Source organism: Gymnoscopelus microlampas (genome assembly GCF_963454915.1).
Source record: "Gymnoscopelus microlampas genome assembly, chromosome: 11".
Taxonomy (NCBI): domain Eukaryota; kingdom Metazoa; phylum Chordata; class Actinopteri; order Myctophiformes; family Myctophidae; genus Gymnoscopelus; species Gymnoscopelus microlampas.
In genome coordinates this window covers 19,600,351-19,627,064 of record NC_139948.1, presented here as the reverse complement: position 1 = coordinate 19,627,064, position 26,714 = coordinate 19,600,351, and the positions used below count along the sequence as shown (strand labels likewise).

At 42.6% G+C, this 26,714-nt stretch overlaps 1 protein-coding gene across 4 annotated transcripts in view; it reads right to left on the bottom strand.

Moving 5' to 3' along the window:
* Nucleotides 1-203: 203 nt before the first annotated feature.
* nacc1a (nucleus accumbens associated 1, BEN and BTB (POZ) domain containing a) overlaps nucleotides 204-26,714 on the bottom strand; it is a 28,937-nt gene continuing 2,426 nt past the window's right edge. For 3 of the 4 annotated variants that reach the window (XM_084072999.1, XM_084073000.1, XM_084072997.1), the window contains exons 2-8: nucleotides 22,191-22,344; nucleotides 19,473-19,742; nucleotides 18,098-18,695; nucleotides 14,039-14,209; nucleotides 10,342-10,447; nucleotides 7,101-7,198; nucleotides 204-5,280 (exon numbers count right to left, since the gene is read on the bottom strand). In XM_084072999.1, coding sequence (XP_083929125.1) covers nucleotides 4,967-5,280; nucleotides 7,101-7,198; nucleotides 10,342-10,447; nucleotides 14,039-14,209; nucleotides 18,098-18,695; nucleotides 19,473-19,742; nucleotides 22,191-22,316 — 1,683 coding nt within the window. In that variant the 5' untranslated portion in view covers nucleotides 22,317-22,344 and the 3' untranslated portion in view covers nucleotides 204-4,966. The remainder of the gene's footprint in view (nucleotides 5,281-7,100; nucleotides 7,199-10,341; nucleotides 10,448-14,038; nucleotides 14,210-18,097; nucleotides 18,696-19,472; nucleotides 19,743-22,190; nucleotides 22,345-26,714) is intronic. The other variant, XM_084072998.1, reaches the window with a different exon arrangement.

The following is a 26,714-nucleotide window of genomic DNA, read 5'->3' as shown; positions in this document are numbered from 1 at the left end:
AAACATTTCAAAAGATTTCAAAAAGTTTAAACCAAAAAAGTCACAACCTTTCATTAATTAAAAACAATTGCAACATCAGCCTTTAGAGTGAGGTTTGAGGTGGGGAGAAAATATTATTTGAATGTCAAATGGCAAGATTTTTTACTTATGATAGCAAAATGATGTAAATATAAAAATATCACAGTAAAACACACTCAAAGAGAAATTGTTATAAACCTTTTTATTAAGATATTGATTTTTTTTAATTCATGTAGACATTTTCTCTATGACGTTTCTTTTTTACAGTAGTTAATGTGCAATTACCTTGGATGATGTTGGGTCACAGTAACAGGGCTTTCACAAAGTTATTGGCACTTGGAACACGGAGAGAACAGGATGAGCAGTATAGGAGTATTGGCGCTACAGGGTTACAGAGTGCTAGGAGCAGGGGCAAAGACATGGGCAGACCATTACTGTACAAGTTTTCAAGAAGCGCCGTTTCTGGGTAAATATATACCTCATGCTGCGAGTGCACAACAAACAATCTGACTTCTATGTGTGCCTCTATATAGAATATACAGTATTTATCTATACATGTATATAATCATTTTATATATGTACTGTATAGCGATATAAGGTTTCCCATGCCACGCCTTTATTCAAGTGTGTAGGTCTATGTGTATATGAAAGTGTAAACAAAGATGCTGATGTGTACGGAAACTATAAATTACTGTGTGGACACACATAAACATGTCTTTTCATCTTATTAACTATTTGTCTTCAAATGCAGACAGGCAAGTACAAACCACAGAAACCCATTTTGTGATGTTTGAGGTTAGTAATTTGCTGCTGAATGCTAAAGACCAGTTGCTTGACCATTTGTATGTTGCACTTAAGTGTTGCAGCAGAAGTGACATGGACATGTCTGCTTCTGCTTGCCTGTGTACGTCTAAGTCGTCTTTGCTTTTAAATATTTTAGCGTCATCTTTCACATGTAAAATTCACCAGCGATTTTAACAATTTCACCTGTCATTTCCATTTAAGACTAAAACATAATAGTTGAGGGATGATGTTAATGTCTCATTCTGGCTTAAGATGAGCTAGGCCTCACAGTTTGTACTTTCATACTACTATGGAGAAACATGCCCTAATTCCTGAGACTGGTTTGAAAGACAAGGGAAAATTGGTCAGGCCCAGGTGGTGGTTGCTTGCTCCATTACTACCTTGCATGTCTTCATCAAAGTCAGAGACACGCAGAGCCATTATGACCTGCTATCTGTGCAACCTGCAGCCAACTATCATTCGTCTAACCAGCCATGTAGGCAAGGACCAGTGCTGGTTCATTGAAGCTAGAATGGATCACTACACTGTATGTTGTGGTGTACATTGTGAGCCCGCCCACCTGCTTGCTGTATGCGGCTCCAATATTACTGTAGAAATCATGGCTTCTGTCCCATTACTTAATGTGATTCCATAGTGCTCAATGTCATACTGAACTCTTTGTAAAAGCCACAGCGCTACACAGACACAAAGTCATTGCAGTCTGCACTGGGTTTCAATGACTCCAAACTGTGGAGACAGGACCTTCTTTCACATTAGAAATAAACCCGGACGCCTGGACCAAATTGTTGTGTGATTCCTGTGGCCAGCATCACCAGACTTGTGTCTGAGTTTCTGTTTCTGTTTCTGTGTCTGAAAATCTTTTGACTAAGTTCTTTTGTTTTGCTCCCTTCATAATCCTAATTACCCCACTCGTCATAATCTTGACCAAAAACACATCTAGATTACACTCATTTTCCTTTACCATATTACTCACCAAATATTGGCAAATTGACCCAATTAACTCGAGTGAGAAGCAACAAATTCTCAACAGTACACCTTTCTTTAACAAAATACTATTATAACTGTAGTAAGACAATACAAACAGTGAGAAATGATCATCATAAGAGACATTTGGAAGGAGAAAACCAATCAGCATCGTCAAGGGTGGAACAACTGGGCCATACAGCAAAATCCTGAGTGTTAATTTAACTCTGATACCATTAGTTTGAGGGAGGCAATCTGGCGCACTTGGCTGATAAATAGCCAACGCAGTGTTTTCTCAGAGTTCCACACAGGTGCTAATGAAATCTCCATCACTGTGGATGTGGGTTCCAGATCTGGATGTGTCAGCAATACTGACAACAATGTGCAAGTTTGATTAATGACAGTCATAATCAAACCTGCACATATTCCCCTATAACTGAAAACCTATGTGACTGGATTCGACGCACAGACTTGTAATAAAATGCATTAAACGCCAGTGTTCTTGTGGTGCGTTGTCACTTTTCATAAGGCTCTTTGTGGCAGCGGTACCGGTACCGCGGCTGTGTGTCAAACATACAAACCCACCAATTACGCTGCACAGTAAAATCCTCAGTGTTCATTTAACTCAAGAGTGTATGTACAAAATGTAACCAAATAAGGGTCCATTTGGGTACATTTACTGTGCTTATAAACAGTACAATTACAGCTCAAACTAGAGGGAGAGTAAGAATGGAACTATTAGGGGCTATTTTCGACTCTCAAGATTTAAATTCACATTCAGGATTTTGCTGTGTAATAAACAACACCAAAGCTGCTAACCCTACAGCACAAAAGCCAATTCAGACCCTAACAACTTATCTCCATCACCAGACAACTGGAATATTGAATCATTTTCAATCTTTTTCAGATCTACATGCCAACACATGCATGCCAACCGTTCTCATGGATTAACTTGCAGATATAAACATTCAACGCCAACTTCCCTGATGCTTCAGCAAGATGGAATCGGGTGCAAAAAAAAAGGACACAATTAATAGAAACAGGTGCGTAGGGGTCTCTCACACCAATTCTAACCATGAGCACCCAACAAGAGAAGACAAGAACATTTGGGACAGAGCTCAACAGTCTTGTTGATTATTTACATTGGGTTTGTCACACTCATTTACAAAAGATGGGCAACAAGGACAAACATCATACATCACCCCTAAAGCCTAAATTACACTTCGGCGAGTGACACGTCGTACTGTATGATGAAGAATAAATTAGGCTAAAGGGCTTTATTCTTTAGATGACAACTTTTCCCCCTTCCTAAAAAGCTGTGTGAACAACTGGTTAATCTCATTAAGGTGCAGGAACCTCCCTCTTAGCTCTCCTAGAAGGTGCAAAAATCATCACAAATATAATGTGATGATACATTGTTTAACTTTTAAACTCATGTCAAATTCCAAAGAAAACTGTTAGCCATTCAGCATTCGCATTGTAAGTAGCGGACAATACAGCATGGCTACAATAATACAAGATGTTTTTAGCAAAGAAACCGTGTCACACACACACACACACACACACACACACACACACACACACACACACACACACACACACACACACACACACACACACACACACACACACCACACCTTGACAGCAGACAACCACAACATCGCTCAACCCACAGGGTTTCTTGACAAGGCACATTCCAGTATCTTTTACTTGTCAATTTAAAATGAGAGTTACGAATGTAAGTATGGTTCCATGAATCCCTGATGACCGCCTCTGGCAGTCAGGAGGGATGAAATAGAACTAGGAAGAGGCAAGCTAAAGCCTGATGTATACTTTACCTGATTTATACAACTGTGTCGCGTGCTGAAAGTAGTTGATCTATAAGCACACACAAGCTCTACAAGCTTGTGAACTTGTAGATCAGCTATTTTTGGCACTGTCATGCGGCAAAGTATAAATTAAGGATAAGTAGTCATATGCAGCACGTCAATCAAAGCTGTACATTTCTAACCAAAATTAGGAGAAAGCAGTTTTGTAAGGGCTGCAAATACCTGTACAAACTTATACAACCTACTGAAAAACTGCCACCACAGACAGTTCAACAGTCGTCTCACTTGGTCTCGACATTTCTCGAAAGCTAATGAATGGAAGATGAAATGCTTGGCTTCAAATGTAAAAGTTCAACTGCAGTGTCCATTGTGTGCAGATAAAAAATAACAACTTAAAAAGAAAATCAACAACTACCAGTCTTACATTAAGACTACTCTGACCGTCATTATATATACCAGACCTTTGAATGCAAAAATAGCACTTTTCCTTATTCAACAAGACATTTCTCTGCAAAACCGCTCCTTAAAATACAATAAAACACAATGATTGAGATTTTAAAACAATCCCTCTCGCTCTCTCTATGCACACACCATAGACGTGTGTACTTTTATATAGAACTTTTATCCTCTAAAAATATCTCTTAACTTTATTGTTTTTATTCCCGTTCTCTTTGCAGTTTTCTTACAGTTCACTGCATTAGAAATCTCCCTCCTGTACGGACCGCTGGAAGGTTACACACAGAGATACATGCTACAAATGACATAAGATGAGACATATACGTATAAGACACAGCACAGACACACACTGGAGTGTGATGGATTTGCTCTGGTCGTGAGGGTGCGCGCGGAAGGTGTGAGGGCATGAGGAGGGAAAGGAATCAGCAGGGCTTTTGTTTAAGTTGTTAGTGTCATTTTTATCTCCGATTTTTATCTCCATAGTTTAAGGCTGGAATGCAGTTGAGCACCTTCACTTCCTTTAGCCCCATTAATCCATCCATCTATCCATTCTTTCTGTGCGTCCAGCCAGCCAACCAACCAACCACCTCCTCAGCCTGAGGTACTCACCCTCACACTCATCCCGACAGGGAATGTGTTTAATATAAGAGGGTGATTGCAGTTAAATGGCTAAAAACAAGCGGAGGAAGCTTGGGGTAGGTGGCGGAAAAGAAAATCAGGAAGTGATCATTTTCACTTCCTGGTTATGGCGGGTCAACAACTGCCATTTACCCCTTGGTACGTAGTGTACAGTGAGAGACAGGGGGCCCGGGGGACGTGAGGGGACGAGCAGAACCAGGGGGAGATTCTCGTTCATGTTCCATCATCGCACATCGACCTTTTCCCCAGGTTCCCGGTCAGAATAACGTCCCTCCGTCCGCGCCCACGCCTTGCAGCGATTCTCCGGAGGAGCCGCCGGACTCCATGCCGCCCCCACCGCTGCCGGGCTCCAAGGTCGCAGGGTCAAACGGCGGCTCCTGCCCCAGTGCGTCGTCCTCCAACTTGACGGCGTCGGGGAGGAAGGCGGAGTACGCGTCGCTCTCGGCCATCAGCAGCTTCAGCTTGGGGATCCAGCTCTTGCGGACCACGCGCCGTGCGTTTGTGCACATGTCCGCCGCGATGGCGTTCATCTCGCTCTCCTTGAAGCTAGTGGCAAAGTTCTGGCAGTAAACTGGTGGGTGAGAAGGAAAGAGCTTTACGGATCAGGGCAGCGCTTCACAATGATGCTACATGTGTGAGTTATTTATGTTAAGGTTACAGGATAATAGATTCTGTATGACTAGTTGGACTGATGTCATAATGAGAACATACAACCAGACAATGGATGAGAGGATGTTATGATTTTTGTGTTTTTAAATGAAGAAAAAGGCTGCACTGCTCATGGCCACGATGCAAACAATATTTTAATGAAAGACAACCAACGTTTCGACCAGATAAGGTCTTCTTCAGGGATTGCTTTTTCCTTGATGATAAGGCCAGACAAGGCCTCACTCCTTCCCTGTGATCTTTGGTGTCCCCCCAAGGGGGGCCAGGACCCCAGGTTGGGAAACACTGCACTACACAGTTATTGTTTTGAAGTCATATTTTATTAATCTGAAATGTTTTAGTCTAGTTTTAGTTAACTAAATATTATAAGATTTTAGTCAACTAAAGCTACACTTGATTTAGTCTAAAAATAAATTGTTTTGGCAGGGCTTGATGGCGTCGTAATGCCTGATTTATACTTAGCTGTGTGCCGAAAAATAGCCGATCTACAACGTGTCTGCGACACGTTATGAGCTTGTAGATCGCCTATTTTTGGAGCGTATCAACAAGTCTAGACATCACAGTTGTCGTGGGTAAAAGAGCAAACATGCAAATGCACCTTTCATTTGGGGGACAGTGAGTTGAAAACTCAACTTGAACTTGAGTATTATTATATTTCTATATACTCTTTTCTCCATTGGCCGGCAGTTTTTGTATTGGCATATCACTTGTTAGTGGCAATAAGCTAATGATATAATGTTACTTAAATGATACCATAATAATATAAAACACAAACTAACAGATTTAGAATGTTTAATGGATGTGGAGCTACTTGTATAATCTACTGCACACAGTTGAGTGGTGTACATGGCCTTTGTGCAACCAATGCCGGACCTTCTCATTATGTTAATACTTGACAATAAGAAAATAAGCACAAGTGGAAAATAAATAATACTAAATATTATCTATACTTAGTTGACCGGGATCCCCCGAGGCTCTATACTGAACTTGAGCTGCTCCAACCAACCGATCTCCAAGCTCAGCTTGGCAAATTTTGCCAAATGTTCGCCCCAGAATAGGGATAGAACAGGCTAAATGTAGTTAATTTAGGAGTACACGGCATGAACTTATGAGTAATTTATTATTTATTACAATTTATTTCTAAATGATAAATATTCCCAAATCTTATAATTGCTGGTTAGTAGTGGTAGTTAGTTACTTGTCCGATATCATGACACACACCCCGCGTTAGCAAGCATCCGATAGTTAGACATTACTCTTGCTGCCTGCATTGCACAACAACATGGACAGTCGAAGGAGAATAGCCAGAAAGCCACCCTATCAATATCAACTTTGTTGGAGAATCTTTCAATCTGTCAAACTGGCATTTAGTTTCACAGGGTACATGTCGCCATCTTGTGGCCACTAAGAGCTATTGCTTATCATCTGTCTTTGGAGATTTTGATTTGCCATGAGTGAATGGAGAGAAAACATTCTGTAATTCCTTGTCTCACTCACAGATCAAAGTACCAACTCGTAAACATTATTGACATTTATACTTAAACGTATATCATTGTCAGGTAGCTGTACAGTTCAACATCACCCGTCTTCATTCCTACACTTTACAGTGGACTATAAACAGTAAAACTACATTTAGTGAATGCACATTGACATCTCTGCCCTGCATCATAGTAAAAAATACACACGCTTGAGTGCACCCTCACGCATGCAAACATGCATACTCACATTTCACTGCATGCAGCACTCTGTTGTCCAAGGGCTTGCGGCTTGGGTCATTGGTAGAAGAGCGGATGCCTGTTCCACAGCTGTTGGCCAAAGTGTTTCTGAGACAGGAGAATAGTTACAGTTAACCACATGAACCCTAGCGTCCCTATTCTGGGCAGGCCATAATGGGCGAAAACTATAGCAGATCTACAAGCTCACAACACGCAATGTTACGTCGCATTGAGCTTGTAGATCTGGTGAGATTTGGTGTAGAGGGAGTTTTGTGAAAAGTATCGGTGTTACTTACATCTTCACTAAAATGTGAATGCTTTGTCTTGTCTTTTATAATAAAATGAAAAGTGATGTTTTTAACTGCTCGGTAAACATTAAACCATTTCAAGATGGTTTAATGTGGGTTGAGATAACATGTGATTTATATCTTCTCTCATATTGTACAGTACTTTGTTACCTTATTTTACCACCATTTTGTAGTTTATTACCTTATTTTATCATCATTTTATAGTCCAAATAGACCAGACCATTTTGATGGGTAAAAACAGCTGACAATGATAAAAATTAATTGTGGGTGTGTTTCAGTTAGGTGTTACCGTCTGCCAACACAGTTAACTTCAAGCTGACACAAAATAACACCTTAATGAAATGCACCCACAATTAACCTTCTGCTATGTTTACCTGTCAAAATGTCTGCTATGATGAGCGTCTATTAGTTGCATAGATAGGAATAATCAAAAACAAATCTAACTAGAAAAAGTGCTCCTCGGAGCACAACTCTCCGCTGTTGGGAATGTTGGGAATGTTCTATCTGTATAAGTGTCCTATCCGTCCTGTCTGTATAAGTGTCCTATCCCTCCTGTCTGTATAAGTGTCCTATCCGTCCTGTCTATGTAAGTGTCCTATCCGTCCTGTCTGTGTAAGTGTCCTATCCGTCCTGTCTGTGTAAGTGTCCTATCCAATTGTTACAGTATCCGCCATTTCTCAACCATTTCGTGATTGTTCCTGTCTTACCTCACTCTTACCAGACTTGTGTTGGGAATGTTGGGAATGTTCTAATTCTTATGTTCTAACTGTCCTATCCATCCTGTCTGTATAAGTGTCCGATCCGTCCTGTCTGTATAAGTGTCCTATCCGTCTGTATAAGTGTCCTATCCGTCTTGTCTGTATAAGTGTCCTATCCCTCCTGTCTGTGTAAGTGTCCTATCCCTCCTGTCTGTGTAAGTGTCCTATCCCTCCTGTCTGTATAAGTGTCCTATCCGTCCTGTCTGTATACTGTAAGTGTCCTATCCGTCCTGTCTGTATACTGTAAGTGTCCTATCCGTCCTGTCTGTGTAAGTGTCATATCCCTCCTGTCTATGTAAGTGTCCTATCCGTCCTGTCTGTGTACTGTAAGTGTCCTATCCGTCTGTGTAAGTGTCATATCCCTCCTGTCTATATAAGTGTCCTATCTGTCCTATCTGCCAATTATGTATCAGCCATGCAGCCATTTCGTGATGGTTCCTGTCTTACCTCACTTTGACGGTGGCAAAGACACCGTCAAAGTGACGCCATGTATTTATACAGTATTTCACCGTATTGTCACGTGTCACGTGAGGCTTGACCAATCGGTGTGTCATATTTAGAAAGTGAAAACAAAACTCTCCTACGGAGAGTAATAATTATATGGATCTCAGGATGCACATAGAACGGTGTGGCTCCAATGTGGATCCCGGACTTCATGTAGCCAACCTGTGTGTTAGAATATGACGTCAGTCGTCTATGACATGGGTTTTCAAATGATTATGAACCAGGGACCACCACCCTGACTGAGAATCAACCTGGGGACCACTGTTGTGTTGGGAGGGGGGATATGGGCGTGGTGTGGGGGAAAAAGCTTGAAAATAAATAATGACTGTAAGGCCTTAATTTAATTTGTTAATTCGAGGTGAATTAAATCAAGCCCTTAACAGTCAGAATTTAACTGAGATATGCTAGTGGTCCAGAGCTCAGAAAAGATTGAGAACCACTGATCCATTCCTTTCCCATGGTTGCCCTTATTCTGTTCTCTTAACCTTCCATATTAAACTCATGTTAACTGATTCATTGCAACATATGTATGAGCAAGCACATGCGATTGATATGGGCACATTTCCTACTAATGATGACTCAACCAGGTAAACCGGTACAGTTTCCCTTGAAATTCTATAACTCCCATTTCTGTGGAAGTTCTTGACATCCGACTTCCAAGTAACTGACAACATTGATGCGTCATCATACATCATACTGTTTCTCAACTAGTGGTCGATAAAATAAAATATAATACAAATCTTCACTTTACCTACATTACTAAATGCATGGTCAGGGTCAGGGACCACATGCAATACCTTCACGGACCACCAGTTGAAAACCCATGGTCTATATGACATATCCATGACATATGACTATGACGTATGAATTTGGGCAATGTTTCGGTACAATCAAATCTCCACTGACTTCCATTTTCAAAAAAAAGTTACAAATTTCAAAAGGTATAAACATAAACCAGAAGGGACGCTTCTGTGGCCTACTGGCAGCATGCCTATGAAGTTTGGCGCTGGTCGGTACAGCGGTTAGCGAGATTATCTCCGGTCCGGACACGCACACAGACAGACAGACAGACATGCCGTAAAAAATGTCATCTGATTAATTTATGAAAACGCAAGTTCCTGCACAGCAACATTTTTATTTAACTTGTCTCTAACTCACTAACTAAGAGTGTACAGAAACGTACATGTGTAGACTCTCTGAGCTCAAATTAAATCTGCAATCCATAAGATTTATGTCAAACCTGGGTCTCCTGCGCAAGCGCCAGACTTTCTACTGCTGAGCTAAGACGGAAAGCCCATCCAGGGAAGGGGACATATTACTCTTTGAGCTTCATGCAATACCACCAGTAGTGGTCCTCTCCGACCACAGGATTCTAAGAGCACCACTGTTGAGTTAGTTATAATAACATACTCCATCAAACAGTTAAAAGTTTTATTCGCACCAAAAAACAAACATTAAAACCGGGAAAGCATCTGTGTAATTTTAGATTTTTGCGTTGCCTATTCAAAAATAGCAGATGTGAGCTTGTACATCTGCTCTTTTTGAACATTTTTGAAAAATCTTTAAAGTGTGAGAACTACTGATTTAGAAGGCATTTGTAGAATTGGTCTCAGGTCTTAATGGGTTTAATATTAAGGAATTTTGACTGTGTAATGAAACAAGCAGACAGAGGAAAAGCTACCTGTCAAAGAAAGCAGCCAGCAGCCTCCTCAGCAGCACCTTGTGTCTGGTCCCTGCACTGACGTGACAGTTCATCAGCTGGGCTCGTGATATGAACACTGAAGTACCTGCACAAAGGATATACATGGTGATAGTAATCAATACAGTAGCAAATGACTGAAAACTATTTTTTTGAATCAATTCTCTTACAAAGACCATTTATTTTCTTCATTTTCTTGTCTCGATTGCGCCCTCTGCTGTTCGCATCGCGCTACATTTCTTATCTTTCCACTCAAACAGAGAGCGTCTCCTTTCAAACCCCAATGGTTCTAAGCAGCCCCCCGCCCACAGGAGTGGCCCAATTCTCTCACAACTTGCTACAAAAATCCCTCATGAAAAACTATATAATCTCCTACCTTTCATTTTCAACCTTCACATGTGTCTCCTTCTCTAATAATCAAAAAGTGCTATATATTTCATCTCGCAATTTACTTCCGGATGGTTCGTTTTGCACTTTTTTTGCCACATCGGTCACGGGAAAGAAATAAGCGCTGCCGTGGTCTATGGAAACGAGCCCAAAAGTGCACCCAAATAAGCCCAAAATCGCTTATACAAACAGTCAGACCTGGCAACGCAGCCTACGCCAATCATGCGCGAGAGATCTACAAGCTATGGGGCAGAGACGCCACCGTATCTTAGCAACAACTACAGCGCTCACTCTCATTGGTCGTGTCACGCTAAGAGCAGTCTCCAGACAATGGCATCGCAGACAGCTTGCTGTTACTGCTGTAGCCATGACAGTCAGTCCCAGCGACGACGGACAGGGCGCTGTGATAGCTGCCATGTCGCTAACGCTAACGTGGTTGTCATGCCTGCAGCGGCTGTGCAATCACTTTGTCAACAATGCACGTTCGTGTGGTGAATGTCAATATTGCTGCTCAGTTAGTCCATTGTAGATGGTGTATGTTTGTGTGTGTCTTCTGGAGAACTATGTAGCTCCACAGCAACTACAGTAACTAACGTAATGGCAGGACCGCCCCGTGCAACGCATGTTAGGCTGCATTATGGTCATGTAGTAATTTCAGATAATTTCGCTCCGATTACAGCAGTGCTTATCAACCCTTTCACGCCCCCCCCCCCCCCCCCCCCCCAAATAAACGTACTTGATCTGGGGACCCCCCCCCCCATTCTGTTTGACTCCGTTCCACAAGTACATATTGTGAAAATAGCCGATCTACAAGCTCAAAACGCCTCACGTTGAGAGGCTTTGTAAGCTTGTAGATCGGCTATTTTCTACATGATTGCCTCTTTCTTACATTCTTTGACAATGTGGCCCATGTTTTCATAGTAGCCTATAGTTTGTTGACTACTTTTGTTGCAGAAATGCTCATTTCCTTTACTTTCCTTTTTTTATTGTCTCCGCCAGGCCGAAAGGCATGGCGCAAGACTATGTTTCACCCCCTGTCCGTCCGTCTGTGATAGCTAATCTCTCACATCGTTGACTTGATCGCAGCAAAATAACAGCCCGATGAGTCAGTGAGAGCTGGATAAACGAGGTAAAATGTGTCAAAAGGACTCTGTACGGCTGTCGATAAATGAACACATGACGTCGGTGGGAGAGGAGATATTGTGTCTTTTGGACAAACAGCAGCGTCGCGCTGATGTTTGTTGTGTGAAGCAGCTTAATGTCAGAGTGTTTGTGTTGGAGCGCCTCAGTGCGGCTGCAGAGTTCATGTGCAACCTCTTCCAGAGAGAGACAGAGACACTAGAAACTCTGCTGGGGAAAAAAACCACTGCTGGGCATTGACTTTCATATGGACATTGATCTACACACTGCAGGTATATCTGCTACACACACAACATCAAACTACACACTGCAGGTATGATGTAGCGTTTGCATTACAGCCAGCATGCCAGCGTAGTTCCCATATGGTTTCAAGGTGGGCTAAACCATATGGACCCCATGTCAGCAATGTCAGCGGCATCCACTTCAGTCCCAACTGCGATGCCCATGCAGGCTATAAGTAGCTTCTACCTGGCCCTTAGGTGGGCCCCAACTACCCATGTTTATGTGGGACCAAGGCGGGTCCTACCTGGGTTTGCCCATGCAGGCTTTACCTGGGTTCTACCTGGGCCCTAGGTGTACCCTAACCAACCACAGTGCAGTGCCCATCGCTCCAATTGTTGTGACGTCAGGGCTCTCAATACTGCACATTGGTGGAGGAGGGGGGGCCGCAGGGCGACCGCACACATCGCTGAACCAATGGTAGCCCACGGATGTTTCCTCTGGGGATTTACAATCTGCCCCTCTATGCCACATATCATCCGCACTACAGGGTCTTCACTGACCGAGCCACGGCCCCACTGACCCTCATGACGCTACGCCACTTATATGAGTTGCCAAGTGGCCGCGGGCGCTACGTGGGCGTGGCCGCGGGCTAGACGCGAGCCCCCGCGTAGCGGGGGCGAGCTTCTAGTTAAATCAATTTAAATTGTCACCAGTTTGAATCGAATTACGATAAATCGTTACATGCCTAGCACACATACAGGCAAGTGCACGCAAACACACACACACACACACACACACACACACACACACACACACACACACACACACACACACACACACAATACTGTAAAACATTTATCAACACAATACTAACTTTACATGATACACAATACGCATTTGTTAAGCTTGAACTGTTTTTGGTTCACAATGTAATGTGCTACACACACACGGTATGTAACCCTGGCCATAAGATAATACAGTTAATCGCAGGCCGACATGCCTTGACATGTCTAATATTAAACGCAACATGTGAGCTGATCTGCATGCCAGTGTTAAGCTCAGTCATTCGAGGACAGTTCCCTTAGAGGTACACAATGTGTGAAATACATTGACGCCATCTGACTGGCTCAGTTTTGGTTTCTATACTTAGCTAATGAAACGTGTACATTAGCATTTCAGCATCACCGCCATTATTAGAGGGTGGGAGTTTAGACCCCCCACTTTCCCATGTTTCTACCACATCAAAACTGAGAGAATGCCCAGATGAGAATGCACATACTGTATCAATGAAATTCCATACCATGAGATTCCATACCAAATTCCATACCATTCAATGTTACAATACTCTCACAGAACAAGAACATTAACACACACTTGTAATTGCTATTTTCAGCGTCAGACACTGTCACACAACAGAGTATAAAAGTAATCACTGGTAGTTATCAGTTAACTTCTACCTAACTAACAGAGTTCCTCGTAAAGGCAGTAACCGTTTTGACAAATGCCTGGCTGGCCCAAAACTGGATCACAAAATTGTTTGCATTTGCAATGATTTCTGTCACTGCCACTCGAGATAATAGCTCTGAAAAGAAAGCTCAGCTCACGTGCATACTGTAGTTTCACTTGCACATAATATTGTATACCACACGCAGACTCTTCAATTATTCATGTTTTTATTTATTTGCTGTTATGTAACCGGGTTACATGTATGGTGATTATTTTTGCGTTCATTTTGGCCATTTGTCATACAAATAAATATTACTGGTTAAGAAACCATTGGCGATAGGGGCGGTTGCAGTGACCGTGACCCCAAGCCCCCCCGGTTTTATTGTCCCCCACACATTTTCAGTGCTTGCTACAACCATGGTTGTCACATTAACATGTTAAATACATTAACATGTCTGCATGTGTACAGGTGGCGCACACAAACCTGAGACTAGCTCCAACTTCTCGGCTGGGTCTCCGTCCTCATACAGTTTCGGGTGGCAGCGGTTGCCTATCTGCGAGATGAGCTCCGTAGGGAGACACGTCAGGTCTCTGCCCCGCATCCGTCCCCGCGTCTCTGTGTGGTCCGGCAGGGCATCAACACGCTCACCGGCTGCTGGAGAGAGACAAGACAACAAACATGAGATGAGGATGAAAATCGTTACGTTTACACATAGGAGGAGCTCTTGTGCATTATCAAGAAGGTTTATTTGATGAGCATACAATACTATAAAAGCAAATCAAAACACTAGTAATGACCTACAAGGAATAGGAAACCAGTGGCATGGCACGCCCCATAGTCCAGCCCAACATCCCTTCCCACACACTTAGGACAGCCGTCCCTCCCTACGCCACCCTGGCCAACACTCCAAGCGTCCTTGACTCTTCTCCCCCTGGCTTCAAAGCTGTGGAATGACAAACCCCCGCCCCCCCCCCCCCCCATCAGGACTGCAGACTCATGGCCCATCTTCCGCCGCAGTCTTATAACTCATGTCTTCACACTCTGTACCTCACTCCCTAGCATTCCTTGTTCCTTGTATCACTTCTTGTTGCTTATTTAGATAGATGCTTATTATGTCATCCAGATGTATGTCGGTTACTTGTTCACATGCTATGTATAATGTTATCCAGATGTACTGTATGTCGGTTAATTGTTCACATATTCTATGTATATATGAAATATAGATATATGCATCTGTGGACATTCCTTGTCCACAGATGCCAAGTATGATATTTAGCCAATGTTATTTAGGCAGGTAAGTTATAAGAAGAGTGGGGAGAGAGAAAAAGAAGAGGGGTAGGGGGTTAAGTGGGAAGGAGATCAACAGAGAACAATAGAAGGCCAAAAACAAGTTATCTACATATTTACAAAGTACTTGAGATAAGAGACAAACTAAGGTGCCTGAGCATAGCAGCAATGTATGTATACTGTGCATGATATACTTATAGACGCTAAGGTGCTTAGAGAGAAAAAGAGCGCAATAATAAAAAATCAAAAAACGTTTGTGCGTTATACATGGGGATTAAGGTGCAGAGGGTCAGTGCGTGTTCACCTAAGGGTGGACTGACCCTGGTATAATCCGCAAGTAGCTCCATGAAGGAGACTAGGACTACTTTATGTAAGGATTATTACACGGTTGGGGTTGTATTCGCGATTTGCATCGTTACCGACTTGCGTGGCCCGATATAGCTGTAAATACTGCACCTGTAGCATGTGAACAAGTACCCAATATACATCTGGATAGAATAACTAGCATCTATCTAAACATGCAACAAAACACACAGAAATAAGGAGAATGGAAAGTAAACTTAATCAAGGACTTATGAGGTTTGGGAATATGTATTGGTCAGAATTACTCAACTGCACATCAGGTGGGGTTTAAACAACCTGAGGTGAAGTTCCTCCTATATTGACCACACTCTGTGAATCCTTAACCGTTTTGGGATAAGTACGATCAAGACCTAGGCTAGCACAGCTGAGATGACTGAGGAGAAAAATAATAACACCACAGGCTCAGCTGAGGATGTTTACCATTCAGCTAGATTCAACCAGATCAGCTCAGTCTAGGCGCACTACCGAGACTGAATTGGCCAGCACGAGACTAATCGGCAGAAACATACCACAATGTCATAATGTAGTTGTGTTTTCCATGACATATGTGACACAACCCGTCACACTCCTTATAACCTCTCACAGGAGAGTGTGCACTGAACCAAAACATATTTAACAACAAACCAACCAAAGAATATTTGGTTTTCACTGTTGCTAGAATAAAATAGAAAAATAACAAATGTGAACCCATAGTCATACTGTATATTGTATTGCTATTGAGATATCTGGCACAAATATTGAGGTATGAACCTTTGTCCAGTAGCACCTATACTTTTCCTCCAGGAAGCCCTGCCATTATAAATTACATCTTCAAAAATAGCAGATCTACAAGCGCACGACGCATTGCAATGTGGCACATTTTGAGCTTGTAAATCTGCTATCTCCGTGAAGAGATTTGGGGTAGAGAGAAAAGAGGAGCAGCCGAGGATAGTCTCCGGTCTATCGTATTGTTGACCCCGGTCAACAACGTATGGGTTTACCTATTTAGACCTGGAAAGCATCTGTGTAATTTTAGATTCTAGCTTCATCCGTACGTAGCAACATTTTCAGAAAACGGTTAGGATTTAGAAGGCATTTCGTACCTAAAGAAGAACAAAAGTACCTAAAGAAGCAGATCTGCAAGCTTGAATAGTGGTGCGAAGCGACACGTTTTGAGCTTGTAGATCTGCTACTTTAGGTACTTTTCAATTTGAATCCTGAAAAATAACAGTTTTGGTTTCCACCCGACAGAGGTCTAAATGGGTTAAGTGGTAATACTAACTAAGCTAAATACTAAAGCTATAACTGAAATCATGTAAATATAATATATTATATATGTCCCTTATTAATGCAACAATCATGTCAAATGTTAGGCTTTATACTTCATGGCTTTTCACATGTAAGCCAAATGATTCATCAGGCTATTATTAATTGCACGTTGGTTATTGAGCAACCACTGCATTGTTTGTTTCTTTTCTGTTTCTAGACCACACACACACACACACACACACACACACACACACACACACACACACACACACACACACACACACACACACACACACAACTGGAGTTGGGAACAATTGCTCTAAGTGTTTGTTGTTGCTCTCCAAATGCATTAAAATGCATAGATTTATACTGTTGTCTGCAAAACATTCATGAGGTTTGGTGGGGGGCTGCGGAGAGTGACATCAGTATTTCTAAAATCCTGGCTCCAGCCCCGATGATGCAGTATTAAACTAAGCGTGTAGCGGCCCGGACGGTTGGCGTAAATGTCTGGGCACCTCGGCCGGTCATCCAGCCTGACAGCGTGTTGCGGGTTCGACGGCCTTTGCTGCATGTCACTCCCCATCTCTCTCCCATTTCCTGTCAGCCTACTGTCCTATCAATAAAGGCATAAAAGCCAGAACATTAATATTAAAAAAAAAACTATGCGTGTAGCTTGCTGTACATACATTAACCACATTCAACCTGGTCCTAGTGTCCCTATTTTGTGCATGTCATTATAGGTGGAAACTTAAAAACATTGTCAAAACATTTAATTTCTCCTATTTTTGCTATTTGTTGTACAGAAGGTATATAGGGCTTAAGTGCTTAGGTCAAGGTCACAGTCAAGTTCTAAATGATCATAGATACAACATAATTGGTCATATCTCAAGAATGGAGAGATGTGGTTTGGGCAGGGTTTGCATCCCTGGGTTTGGGTTTTATATTTTGGTTTCATTATTATTATGGTACCTATTCGATGGGTCCCCGTGTGAATCATGTCTAGATCAGGGGTTCCAAACTTTTCCATACCAAGAACCTCCAAATAGCCATAGCGGGCTGAGGCCCCACTTTGAAAAACTGTAATGCAGTGTATTGATGTGGCACATGCCTGTGGATTCGGATAAAGGCTTAAGAGAAATGCAGACCATTAGCTCCACTAGCAACCATAAACACATAGCATGTCATAGCTCTCTTATTTTAAAGTAAACGACTGGACGAAGGCAATAAACGCTATGTGAAGTAGATAGGAGTTTGCAAATCGCCACTGGGTTCTTTTCCCACATGTTCAAAGTGCATTCTCTAAGACAAACTATCATGTCCACCGGGGTAGAAGTGACAGCCAAAAATATTTTACAATACTTGTGATTTATCCTCCCATCACTTTAAGTTGATGCATCTGTGTGATAACTAAAAGAACAGAATATCCTCACAGCATTGAACAATAAATCACATTATTGCACACAAGTGCAACAATCGCAAATGAGTGTGAATGCAATGCTTAATTCATACAGTGTTGTGCGCCGAAAATAAGCAATTTATAAGCTCACAATGCATTGCATCGTACATAGTATAAATCAGGCTTAACCCACACCTTGTAGTCCTTCTCAGTGCTGTGGTTCACACTCAGTCTCTCCAGTTCCTTACCTGCAGCGCCTACGTTGAGCATGCTGTACATGGTGTACATATTGCAGATCTGTCTGTACTGCTCTTCGGCGGTTTCGTCAGCCCCCTCCTCCTCTTCTTCATCGTCGTGGTAGCTGATGGGCGAGTCGCTGGCGTAGGCGCTCATGGTGCCGGGGCTGGCTCCCTCGGACACGACCAGGCCGTTGTGGCCGGTGCTGCTGCCAAGCCCTCCTCCGGCCGGCACGCCGCCCCCCATGCCGGTCCCGGTGGCGCCCACCATGCCCATGGCCATTCCCTGGATGGCGCTGCCCCGCAACGCCTCCTGGGAAAAGCGAGCCGCCTTCCGCAGGCCCCCGCCCCCCGAGCCTCCCCCGTCCCGGCTGCTGCCGCCCTCCCACAGCCGCTTGGCCACAGGGGTGCAGACCACCGAGTAAGGGGAGGCCGCCTCTTGCTGGCTGGTCGGCTGCTCCGTCTTCACCCGCGACACCAGGGGGAGCGGCGTCAAGCAGGGGGCGGGGCGGGTTCCGCTCCCGCTGGTCTGTGTGACGGGACTCTGGGGCTCAGAGGGCGGGGCCTCCTCTGGGTGCAAGCCCTGCGAGTCACAGCTCGGTGAGGACACCTAGAGGTTCACATGGGAATCAACACTGTCAGGTCGCACCAATTTACGGAGACAAACAAACATTGCAGAATACTAGACTGCATATAAAATGATTTCACATTTTAGTTTAGCAGTTCATATTGTCAAGAATCCCTCTCCTACTGATAGTCTGGGCAATTCCTTGGCAATCGAAACAGAGAAGTTATTGCAAACACAACCAGTGTAGCTGCCTGTATCGATTAGGCTGGGAACATATCAAATCTGACCAACTGGCCCTAAGAGAAACGGAGTCTGATCCGGACCTGTTGTAGCTTAGTCTTGTTTTGGGTTTTCTTTTACCCAGGTCAGAGCAAATCTCTTAAGTCCAACTCACCAGTTTCTTTTCTCAGACACGGCCCAATCTTTACTGTTACAACACATGTGGCAGTGGTTCTCAAAGTGGGGTCCTGGGACGCCCAGTAGTCCTTGAGTTTGTTCCAGCAAAATGATTTAATATAGCATCAAAATCAGTTTAACCACTATCACCCGATATACATCAGCTATTTGAAAATAGCCAATCTACAAGCTCACCGCATATCGCATTGTGAGCTTGTAAATCTGCTATTTTCTTGAATTTCTTTGAAGAATTTGGAATATTTTAACAACACAGATCTTGTATGGGGGTCCCACTCCCTGCCACAAAATATTTTCAGATGGGGGTCCACGGCCAAAAACATTAATTTGGGGGTCCTTGACATGAAAACGTTTGAGAACAACTGACGTACGGGACCTGGCATAGCGAGCAGCCGGCGGTCTTACCTTGAGGAAGAACTCGGTGCCCTTCTCCATGATCTGCTGGATCTGGAGGAACCCGGCGGTGTACATGAGGAGGAACTGGTCTCCCACGGTCATGCTGAGACGGCCAGTGTAGCAGAAGGCCAGGATCTGCTGGAAGCTCTGGGGCTGCACAGCCGGCGGCAGCTCCACCACTGTGGGGCTTTTCCCACAGCTACTACCACCTCCACTGCCGGTGCCGCTGAAAAGGTCCCGGAAATAAGAGCTGCTGGCGGCCAGCACAGCTCGGTGGGCCTGGGGTGGAAGAGCACAAGTTTATGGGTGATGCTGCCCCTGCTAAAAGTGCCACTGGGTCTATTAACTCCTGTTTCGACACCATCACCTTACATGTACATAATACAGTACTTCAATTCACTTTTGTTTTTACTTGTATATATTCATATGCCCTTCCTCACTGCCTCAATATAACACTGCCTCAATAATGTTGTATAATAATTAGTCGTATACTGTCGCTGTGGGGCAGAATCCTTGTACCTCCATAATTAACCTTTTCGCATTTCTTCATAAATGAATGCCCTATTTACATTTCACAAAGTCACGAAGCAGTGGAAATAGCACATCTACAAGCTCACAACGCTTTGCGTTGTGCACCGATAATTAATGACATGCCCAGAATAGACAGAGACATCAGCTTGAAAGTGGTTATGTCTGTCAGTGGGTTTTATAACTATTTAATCAAGGAAAAGTATTAACAAGTTAATGTTAATAATAACTGTACCGTGTTGGAACACAGGTTATTTTTTTCCATGTCTTGATTTGGACTAAGAAGGTTTCCGCCCGACAGCTTCAATATGATTTTGTTTTTGGTATCCCACACAGCAGCTTGATATCAATTTACACCTCAATAAGTAAACGGGTAAATAAATGTTCTGACTCATTTCATTGTCTAGGTAAAATTCTGTACAATAGCTGTTTTGGAGTCTATTTCATGGCATACTTCACAGTGACAAAGCTATTATGAGAAAGAGTAAAGATGGGGATGAAAATAGGGGTGGGATGTTACTCCTTGTCAACTGACCCAATGAAGGCCATTTTAACATTTCGAGAGGAAAACTCATGCTCTTATGAGGAGGTGTAATAAACACATGAAGGTGTTTTGAATTTACATGCCTTTAAAATATATTCCAATGATTTTTTTCCTTTGGTCCATACCGGTGGTCTGGAATGTTTAGCGTATTGACCACGACTCACAGTATACTTGACATTACTGACATTTTCCATGGCTTACTGTGGTTTGATTGATCTTCGAGGAAGCCAATGTTTCCATTCATTTCAGTCCGGTAAGAAAATCAACTTTCAGAGACTTTAAACATGCTTGCAATAGGTATTATCAGGTTATTGTGCCGTCAGATACATTGTTTTGATATGTCCTTGTTGCGTTTAGTGCATTTTAAACTGCATATTGTGTTGCCAAAAAAATAATATATATATATTAATGAAATTTGAATGTCCGTGAATTATTAACCACACATTGTTTTGTTAAATTAACATTAACTCAATAATCAGGTAAGTTCAGTAGCATTTTAATGACTTCTGACAAAATGTAAACAAAATATCCTATCATTTATCTACGACATAAGGCCAAAACTGTGAGTAGCCAATGATATGTGTTTAGACCGGTATGATACTTTAAGTAAAAGTGTAAGCACTTATGTCAAACTTTCTACTACTTGTTATCTTACACCCACTATGAGTGGGCAGGGCTTGTCCAACATAACCACTTAAGCCCCACATGTATATTCATTGTTGTACGACAAATAGCGGCAATAGATAATCTATAAGCGCACAACTTGTAGCAACACAAAATGTTGTGAGCTTGCAGATCTGCTATTTTTGCCAAAAGGTGAACACACTTATGGGATTGGCTGTCATCGGAGCCTCAAGGCCAATTTATGTGTCAACCGGCACTTGTGTCGCACAACGTTCTGAGTTTTTGGCACTGTCTGTGACTAACAGACAAACATAAACAAGGACGTGTACAGTATGTAGTCTTGAGCATCTTCCCAACCAATCACAGTACGTCACATTTTATGAAGTTGTCTGCAACCATAGGCACTGATCCCGTGCATTTACGGCAATAATCCAATTGTTCACTTGAAATGTAGTCTACATTTACTTCTCTCGCTTTCTCTCCGTTTCCCTTTCTCGCCGTCTTGCTCTCCGTCTCTCTCTCTCTCTCTCACAGCCGTAGAGAGAGAGAGGGGGGGGGGGAGAGAGAGAGGTTATCACCTGTCCAAAAAGGTCTCGTCTCACAGTTAACACTCAAGCCTGTTCATTAAGGGGTTAAACTTGGTGCGTGCGTCGCGCAGCTATTTAGTGGTGCTGGGTGCACAGATATAATCTTTGTACCATTGTTGGGGTACATCTTTGTACGGTACAAAGATGCACCCTAACACTGGTACCTCTGGTAAGAATTGGACCAAAGGAACGCGTTGTGTACTTTCATATAGCTCTATGCAACGACTGGTTCCTTAAACGGGCACACGCACCATCGAATGACACCTTTTGTTTGCCCATGTCTGCAACCTTTCATTTTTCCAGAGGTACGCGTCAACATAGGGAGAAGTCCTCCGCGACATATTTGTCATTTTGACGTCACTTTCGTTGTGCTACAAGTCGGCCGACACTTGTTGCTCAAAGCATAAATTGCCCTTTAACTTGCCATCACGGCACTGGTCTCACCTTGAAGGCGTGGCCCTTGACCACCACAGAGATGTCACAGTAGAGGCCCTGTAGCCGCTGCTCATTAAGACATTCAAGGACGTTGTTGCCAAAGTTTGGGATCGCCATCTGGAGGGTCTGGGCCATGGTGCGCCCACGCACACCACCGCAGAGTCTAATGGACAGAGAGAGACAGAGGGACGAATGGAGGAGAGAACGAAGGAAGGGAGAAAGTAAGAATGAGACAAAGGAAGACAGGGGGGAAAAGACAGAGGTCTTTATGAACTTCATTATGATATAGCTAATTCACGTGTGTGTGTGTGTGTGTGTGTGTGTGTGTGTGTGTGTGTGTGTGTGTGTGTGTGTGTGTGTGTGTGTGTGTGCAATGTGAGAAAGCAAATTGAGGTTACTGAAAACCTAATATTTTAATTCAGTTAGGTAATAGTCAGCAAAGCAGAAAACAGCTGATTAACAGTGGCCCGCACAGCACATGTAGCTACAGCAGTGGTACTTGAGTCAAAGTATAGATACTGCTAGTTAAATATTACTTCACTACAAGTGAGAATTTCTCAGTCAAATTTGTACTTCAGTTTTTTTTAAATACTTAAGTATTCAACAATAACAGTGAAAATAGATAGATAGATCTATGTACTTTGTTACTGTCCACCACTGAGCTACAGTACATACCAGAAGTACAGTATCTGTTTGTGACAGATGTCCGCCCGCTTAACTCAATTTGAATTTGTCTAGACAGACCAAAATGAATTGGGAAGTGTTTGCATAAATGGGCAGCACTACATGACTGACAGGTAGTAACAGCAGTTCCAAACACACTCTAAAGATGACAAATGCTTAACATCATGATTATTAGTACCCCAAGGCAGTGGTTCCCAAACGGTGTGCCGTTAGACAAGTCCAGATGTTCCATCATGGGATTTTGTGACAAAAACATATTATTACTACGATACAACAATACAAAAAAAACTATTTTTTGTACTATATCAGTACTTTGTCAAATCTATACCCTACACGCTTAAAAAATACATTTTAATTGTAACCACTTTCAACCTGGAGTCCATATATTGGACAGGTTATTATGCATAAACATTTAAAATGATTATTATCGTTTTTTTTTTTTACAAATTTGTGGAATGCAGAAAATATGAAAAATAGATCTACAATATAGAAAATATGAAGAATAGATCTACAAGCTCACAGTCACAACGTGTCAACGACGCATTGTGAGCTTGACTTGACCACTTGTGTGCCTGGCCCTTGGGCACAAAAATATTGCATGTCCCATGGCATGCATTTTACAACCAAGCAGTTCTGTCGTGAACCAGCATTGCCAAACCCCAATCCTTCCAGAAAATGAACTAAAGTTAAGTAAAGGCAATATTATATCACTTGATGCAGTCGACCCATTCCCCCCAAATAACTGCTTCACAAATTCCTACCGATTATGCCTAATTCAATAGTAATTTGTATCGACACAGGAACAGTTTTATTAAAACTTCAACAGGTACTCTCTGTGTTGCCTTAATCCTGTGCTTATTTGGAGCTTTACAGCACTTTTATCTCAGTGACTAGGCCTATAAAAGCCAGCGTCCTTAGATAACTGGGTCATGTTCTGGTATTCTATGTGCAAACGCCAGTGTGGCCTAAACAAACACCATATAGCATGTGTCAATTCATTTTCCATAAACAATCCAAGATAAACATACCACCTCACCCTGTACCCTCTCTAGAAGATTCCTGCAGCATGCATGCCTGTAAAGATTTTGTAATACAGAACCTATGTTTACTTTTACCTTGGAAATGAATATTGTGCACTGTGCAGACTAGGCAGGCAATGTCTCAGTACTGTTAACCCACTAAGACCGGGGAAAGCATCCGTGTCATTTTTAGATTTCTTTGGCTATTCAAAAAAATAAGCAAATCTTTGAATATATGTATTTTTTTTAAAGCGAACATTTGTAAATCAAATCTTATTGCTTCTGGGGATTCTACAAATGTCTTCTAAATCCTAACAGTTTTTTTTTAAATAAAACGTACAGTATGTTGCTATACATACACAACATCAGTGGTGCTCAAACTTTTTCACGTCAAGGACCTCCCAAAATTATATGTATTTGGCCGCGGACCCCCATCTGAAAATGTTTTGTTCCAGGGACCCCCCCAGAAGCAAAGATTTGAGTTACAAATGTTCGCTTAAAAAAAAAAAAACATAGATTCAAAGATTTGCACAAATGTTCACGATTTTTCAAAAATAGCAGATCCACAAGCTCATAGCGCGGCACTCGGTGCCGTGCTATGAGCTTGTATATCTGCTATTTTTGAATAGCCAAAAGAAATCTAAAGAATTACACAGATGAGTTCCCGGTCCTAAGTGGCTACATCTTTCATGCCCACTTCAACCACACTGACATTCAAAAGGCAGCATAAGCAGAGACAGTGTAAAGGTTCTCTCATGCATCATACAAGAGAGAAGAACCACAGTCTCAGCTAACACAAGACTATACACTGTCTAATAGTCATGCTATAGGCCTACAGCAGTGATTCTCAACCTTTTTTATTTCAAGGGACCCTTAGTTTGATATGTCTCTGGAACCCCCAATCTACACGGTAAAATCCTCAGCGTTAATTTAACAATGAGATGGTACAAATGGAAGCAAGCAAATGGACCCGGAGCAAGGGTCTATTTGGTTCCACTTGTACACTCTCTCTAAGTTGCAGACCTTTAAGTGTCAATTTGGTTCCTCCTAACTATCAATCAATTTAGCTGGGGAACCCCTGGAACCTCCTAAATGATCCCTGGGGGTCCCTGGACCCCACATTGAAAACTGCTATTACACAGAATTATGAGGACAGCAGTGGAATTAGGTCATTACTACTTACTTTATTGCTGACTTTACCCCTAAGTGTATTTTAAAATCTTTCAAATAAAAATCAATCGATCAAGAAAAGCAAACTGTTCAGTGTTGGGATTTAATTGCAATTTATTTTATGCCGACTGCACAGCATCAACTACGGTTGGCAACCTCTGGAAAAGAAGAAATTAGGGCAAGACCGGTATATCGGACATTATTTTACTTTTTTCTGTATTGGCAATTATGCAGCTGATGTGTCCCGATTGTTTTTACACTTTCATCCTGTCATCCTTATTTTGGACCCATAAATCTGGCATCGATCAGGCTTTACAAAGAATGACAACCAATGTCAGTGCATACGGATACCGGCTGTGGACAGATTAAAATACCCCAACGAACAAGCATGTGTGCACATATGATAGAGTAAGAAAAGATAAAGTTCAATTGGCTTCTTTACCACTCAAAAATAACCCCTCTTCTCTCACTCACACACACACACACACACACACACACACACACACACACACACACACACACACACACACACACACACACACACACACACACACACACACACACACACACACACACACACACACACACACACAGTGACAATGTTGTGACAATTAGGCCAGGGCCTACATGTGTTCGGTTGATTGAAGCCCACACACACACTGCAAAGTCCTGAGTGTTAAAGCTGCAATCCGTAAGTTGCATGTCGTACCCAGGATTTGAACGGGGGTCTCACTCTCCCCCTTTGGAGACCACATTTCTACCAACCCGACAGAACAGAATCCCTGCTTGGTCAGGGAAGAGAGACGTTGTCCTGGTGTTGACACCAGGGTCTACATTTCTCAATGGAAGAGTAGGGAGGCCACCTCTAACCACTGCAGACGTGATTGTTAATGTATTTACATATTCTACCAAACACAGATTGGTTCCAGTAATATTTTATTCATTAAAATGAGTTCCTGCTTTCACCTTTAATTTAACTCGGAGCGTAAACATTGACACTTAATATGGGTCCATTTGTACACTCTCCAAGTTAAATTAACGCTCAGGATCTTATTGTGTGTGTGTAAAGTGTACCAACTTTAGTGGGACTGTGATGAAGGCTGCAGAGATCCGCCCCATCATATCCAAAGCCTTTCATTTGGGCTTCAGCCAAGCTCCGGGGTAAAGAGAAATGCTCTCTTTGTCTCTGTGTCTCTCAAGCTCCCTCTCTCTCATACTAAAACACAGATGCGCACACACAAACTCAAACAAACCCACAAAAGCCATACTGAGTCACACACACACATTAGACAATACTGCTTGTTTACAGTTTGGCAAAGGGAGCCACAGCGTGCACACACACACACATGTGCACACAAGAACACACACACATACAGGGCTGAGAGCTGGGCGTGTTTGCACAGTTTGCCCCGGGAGTGTGACTCTCTTTGTGTGTGTGTGTGTGTGTGTGTGTGTGTGTGTGTGTGTGTGTGTGTGTGTGTGTGTGTGTGTGTGTGTGTGTGTGTGTGTGTGTGTGTGTGTGTGTGTGTGTGTGTGTGTGTGGCAAAGAAAGGCCGTGGGGCCTGCAGAAGGGCTGTTTCTGGAGAAGAGTGGGATCATCTCAGGTCTTAATTTGATTAAAGATATAAAGTTGGAGTACAATAGCACCAATGAACATAAA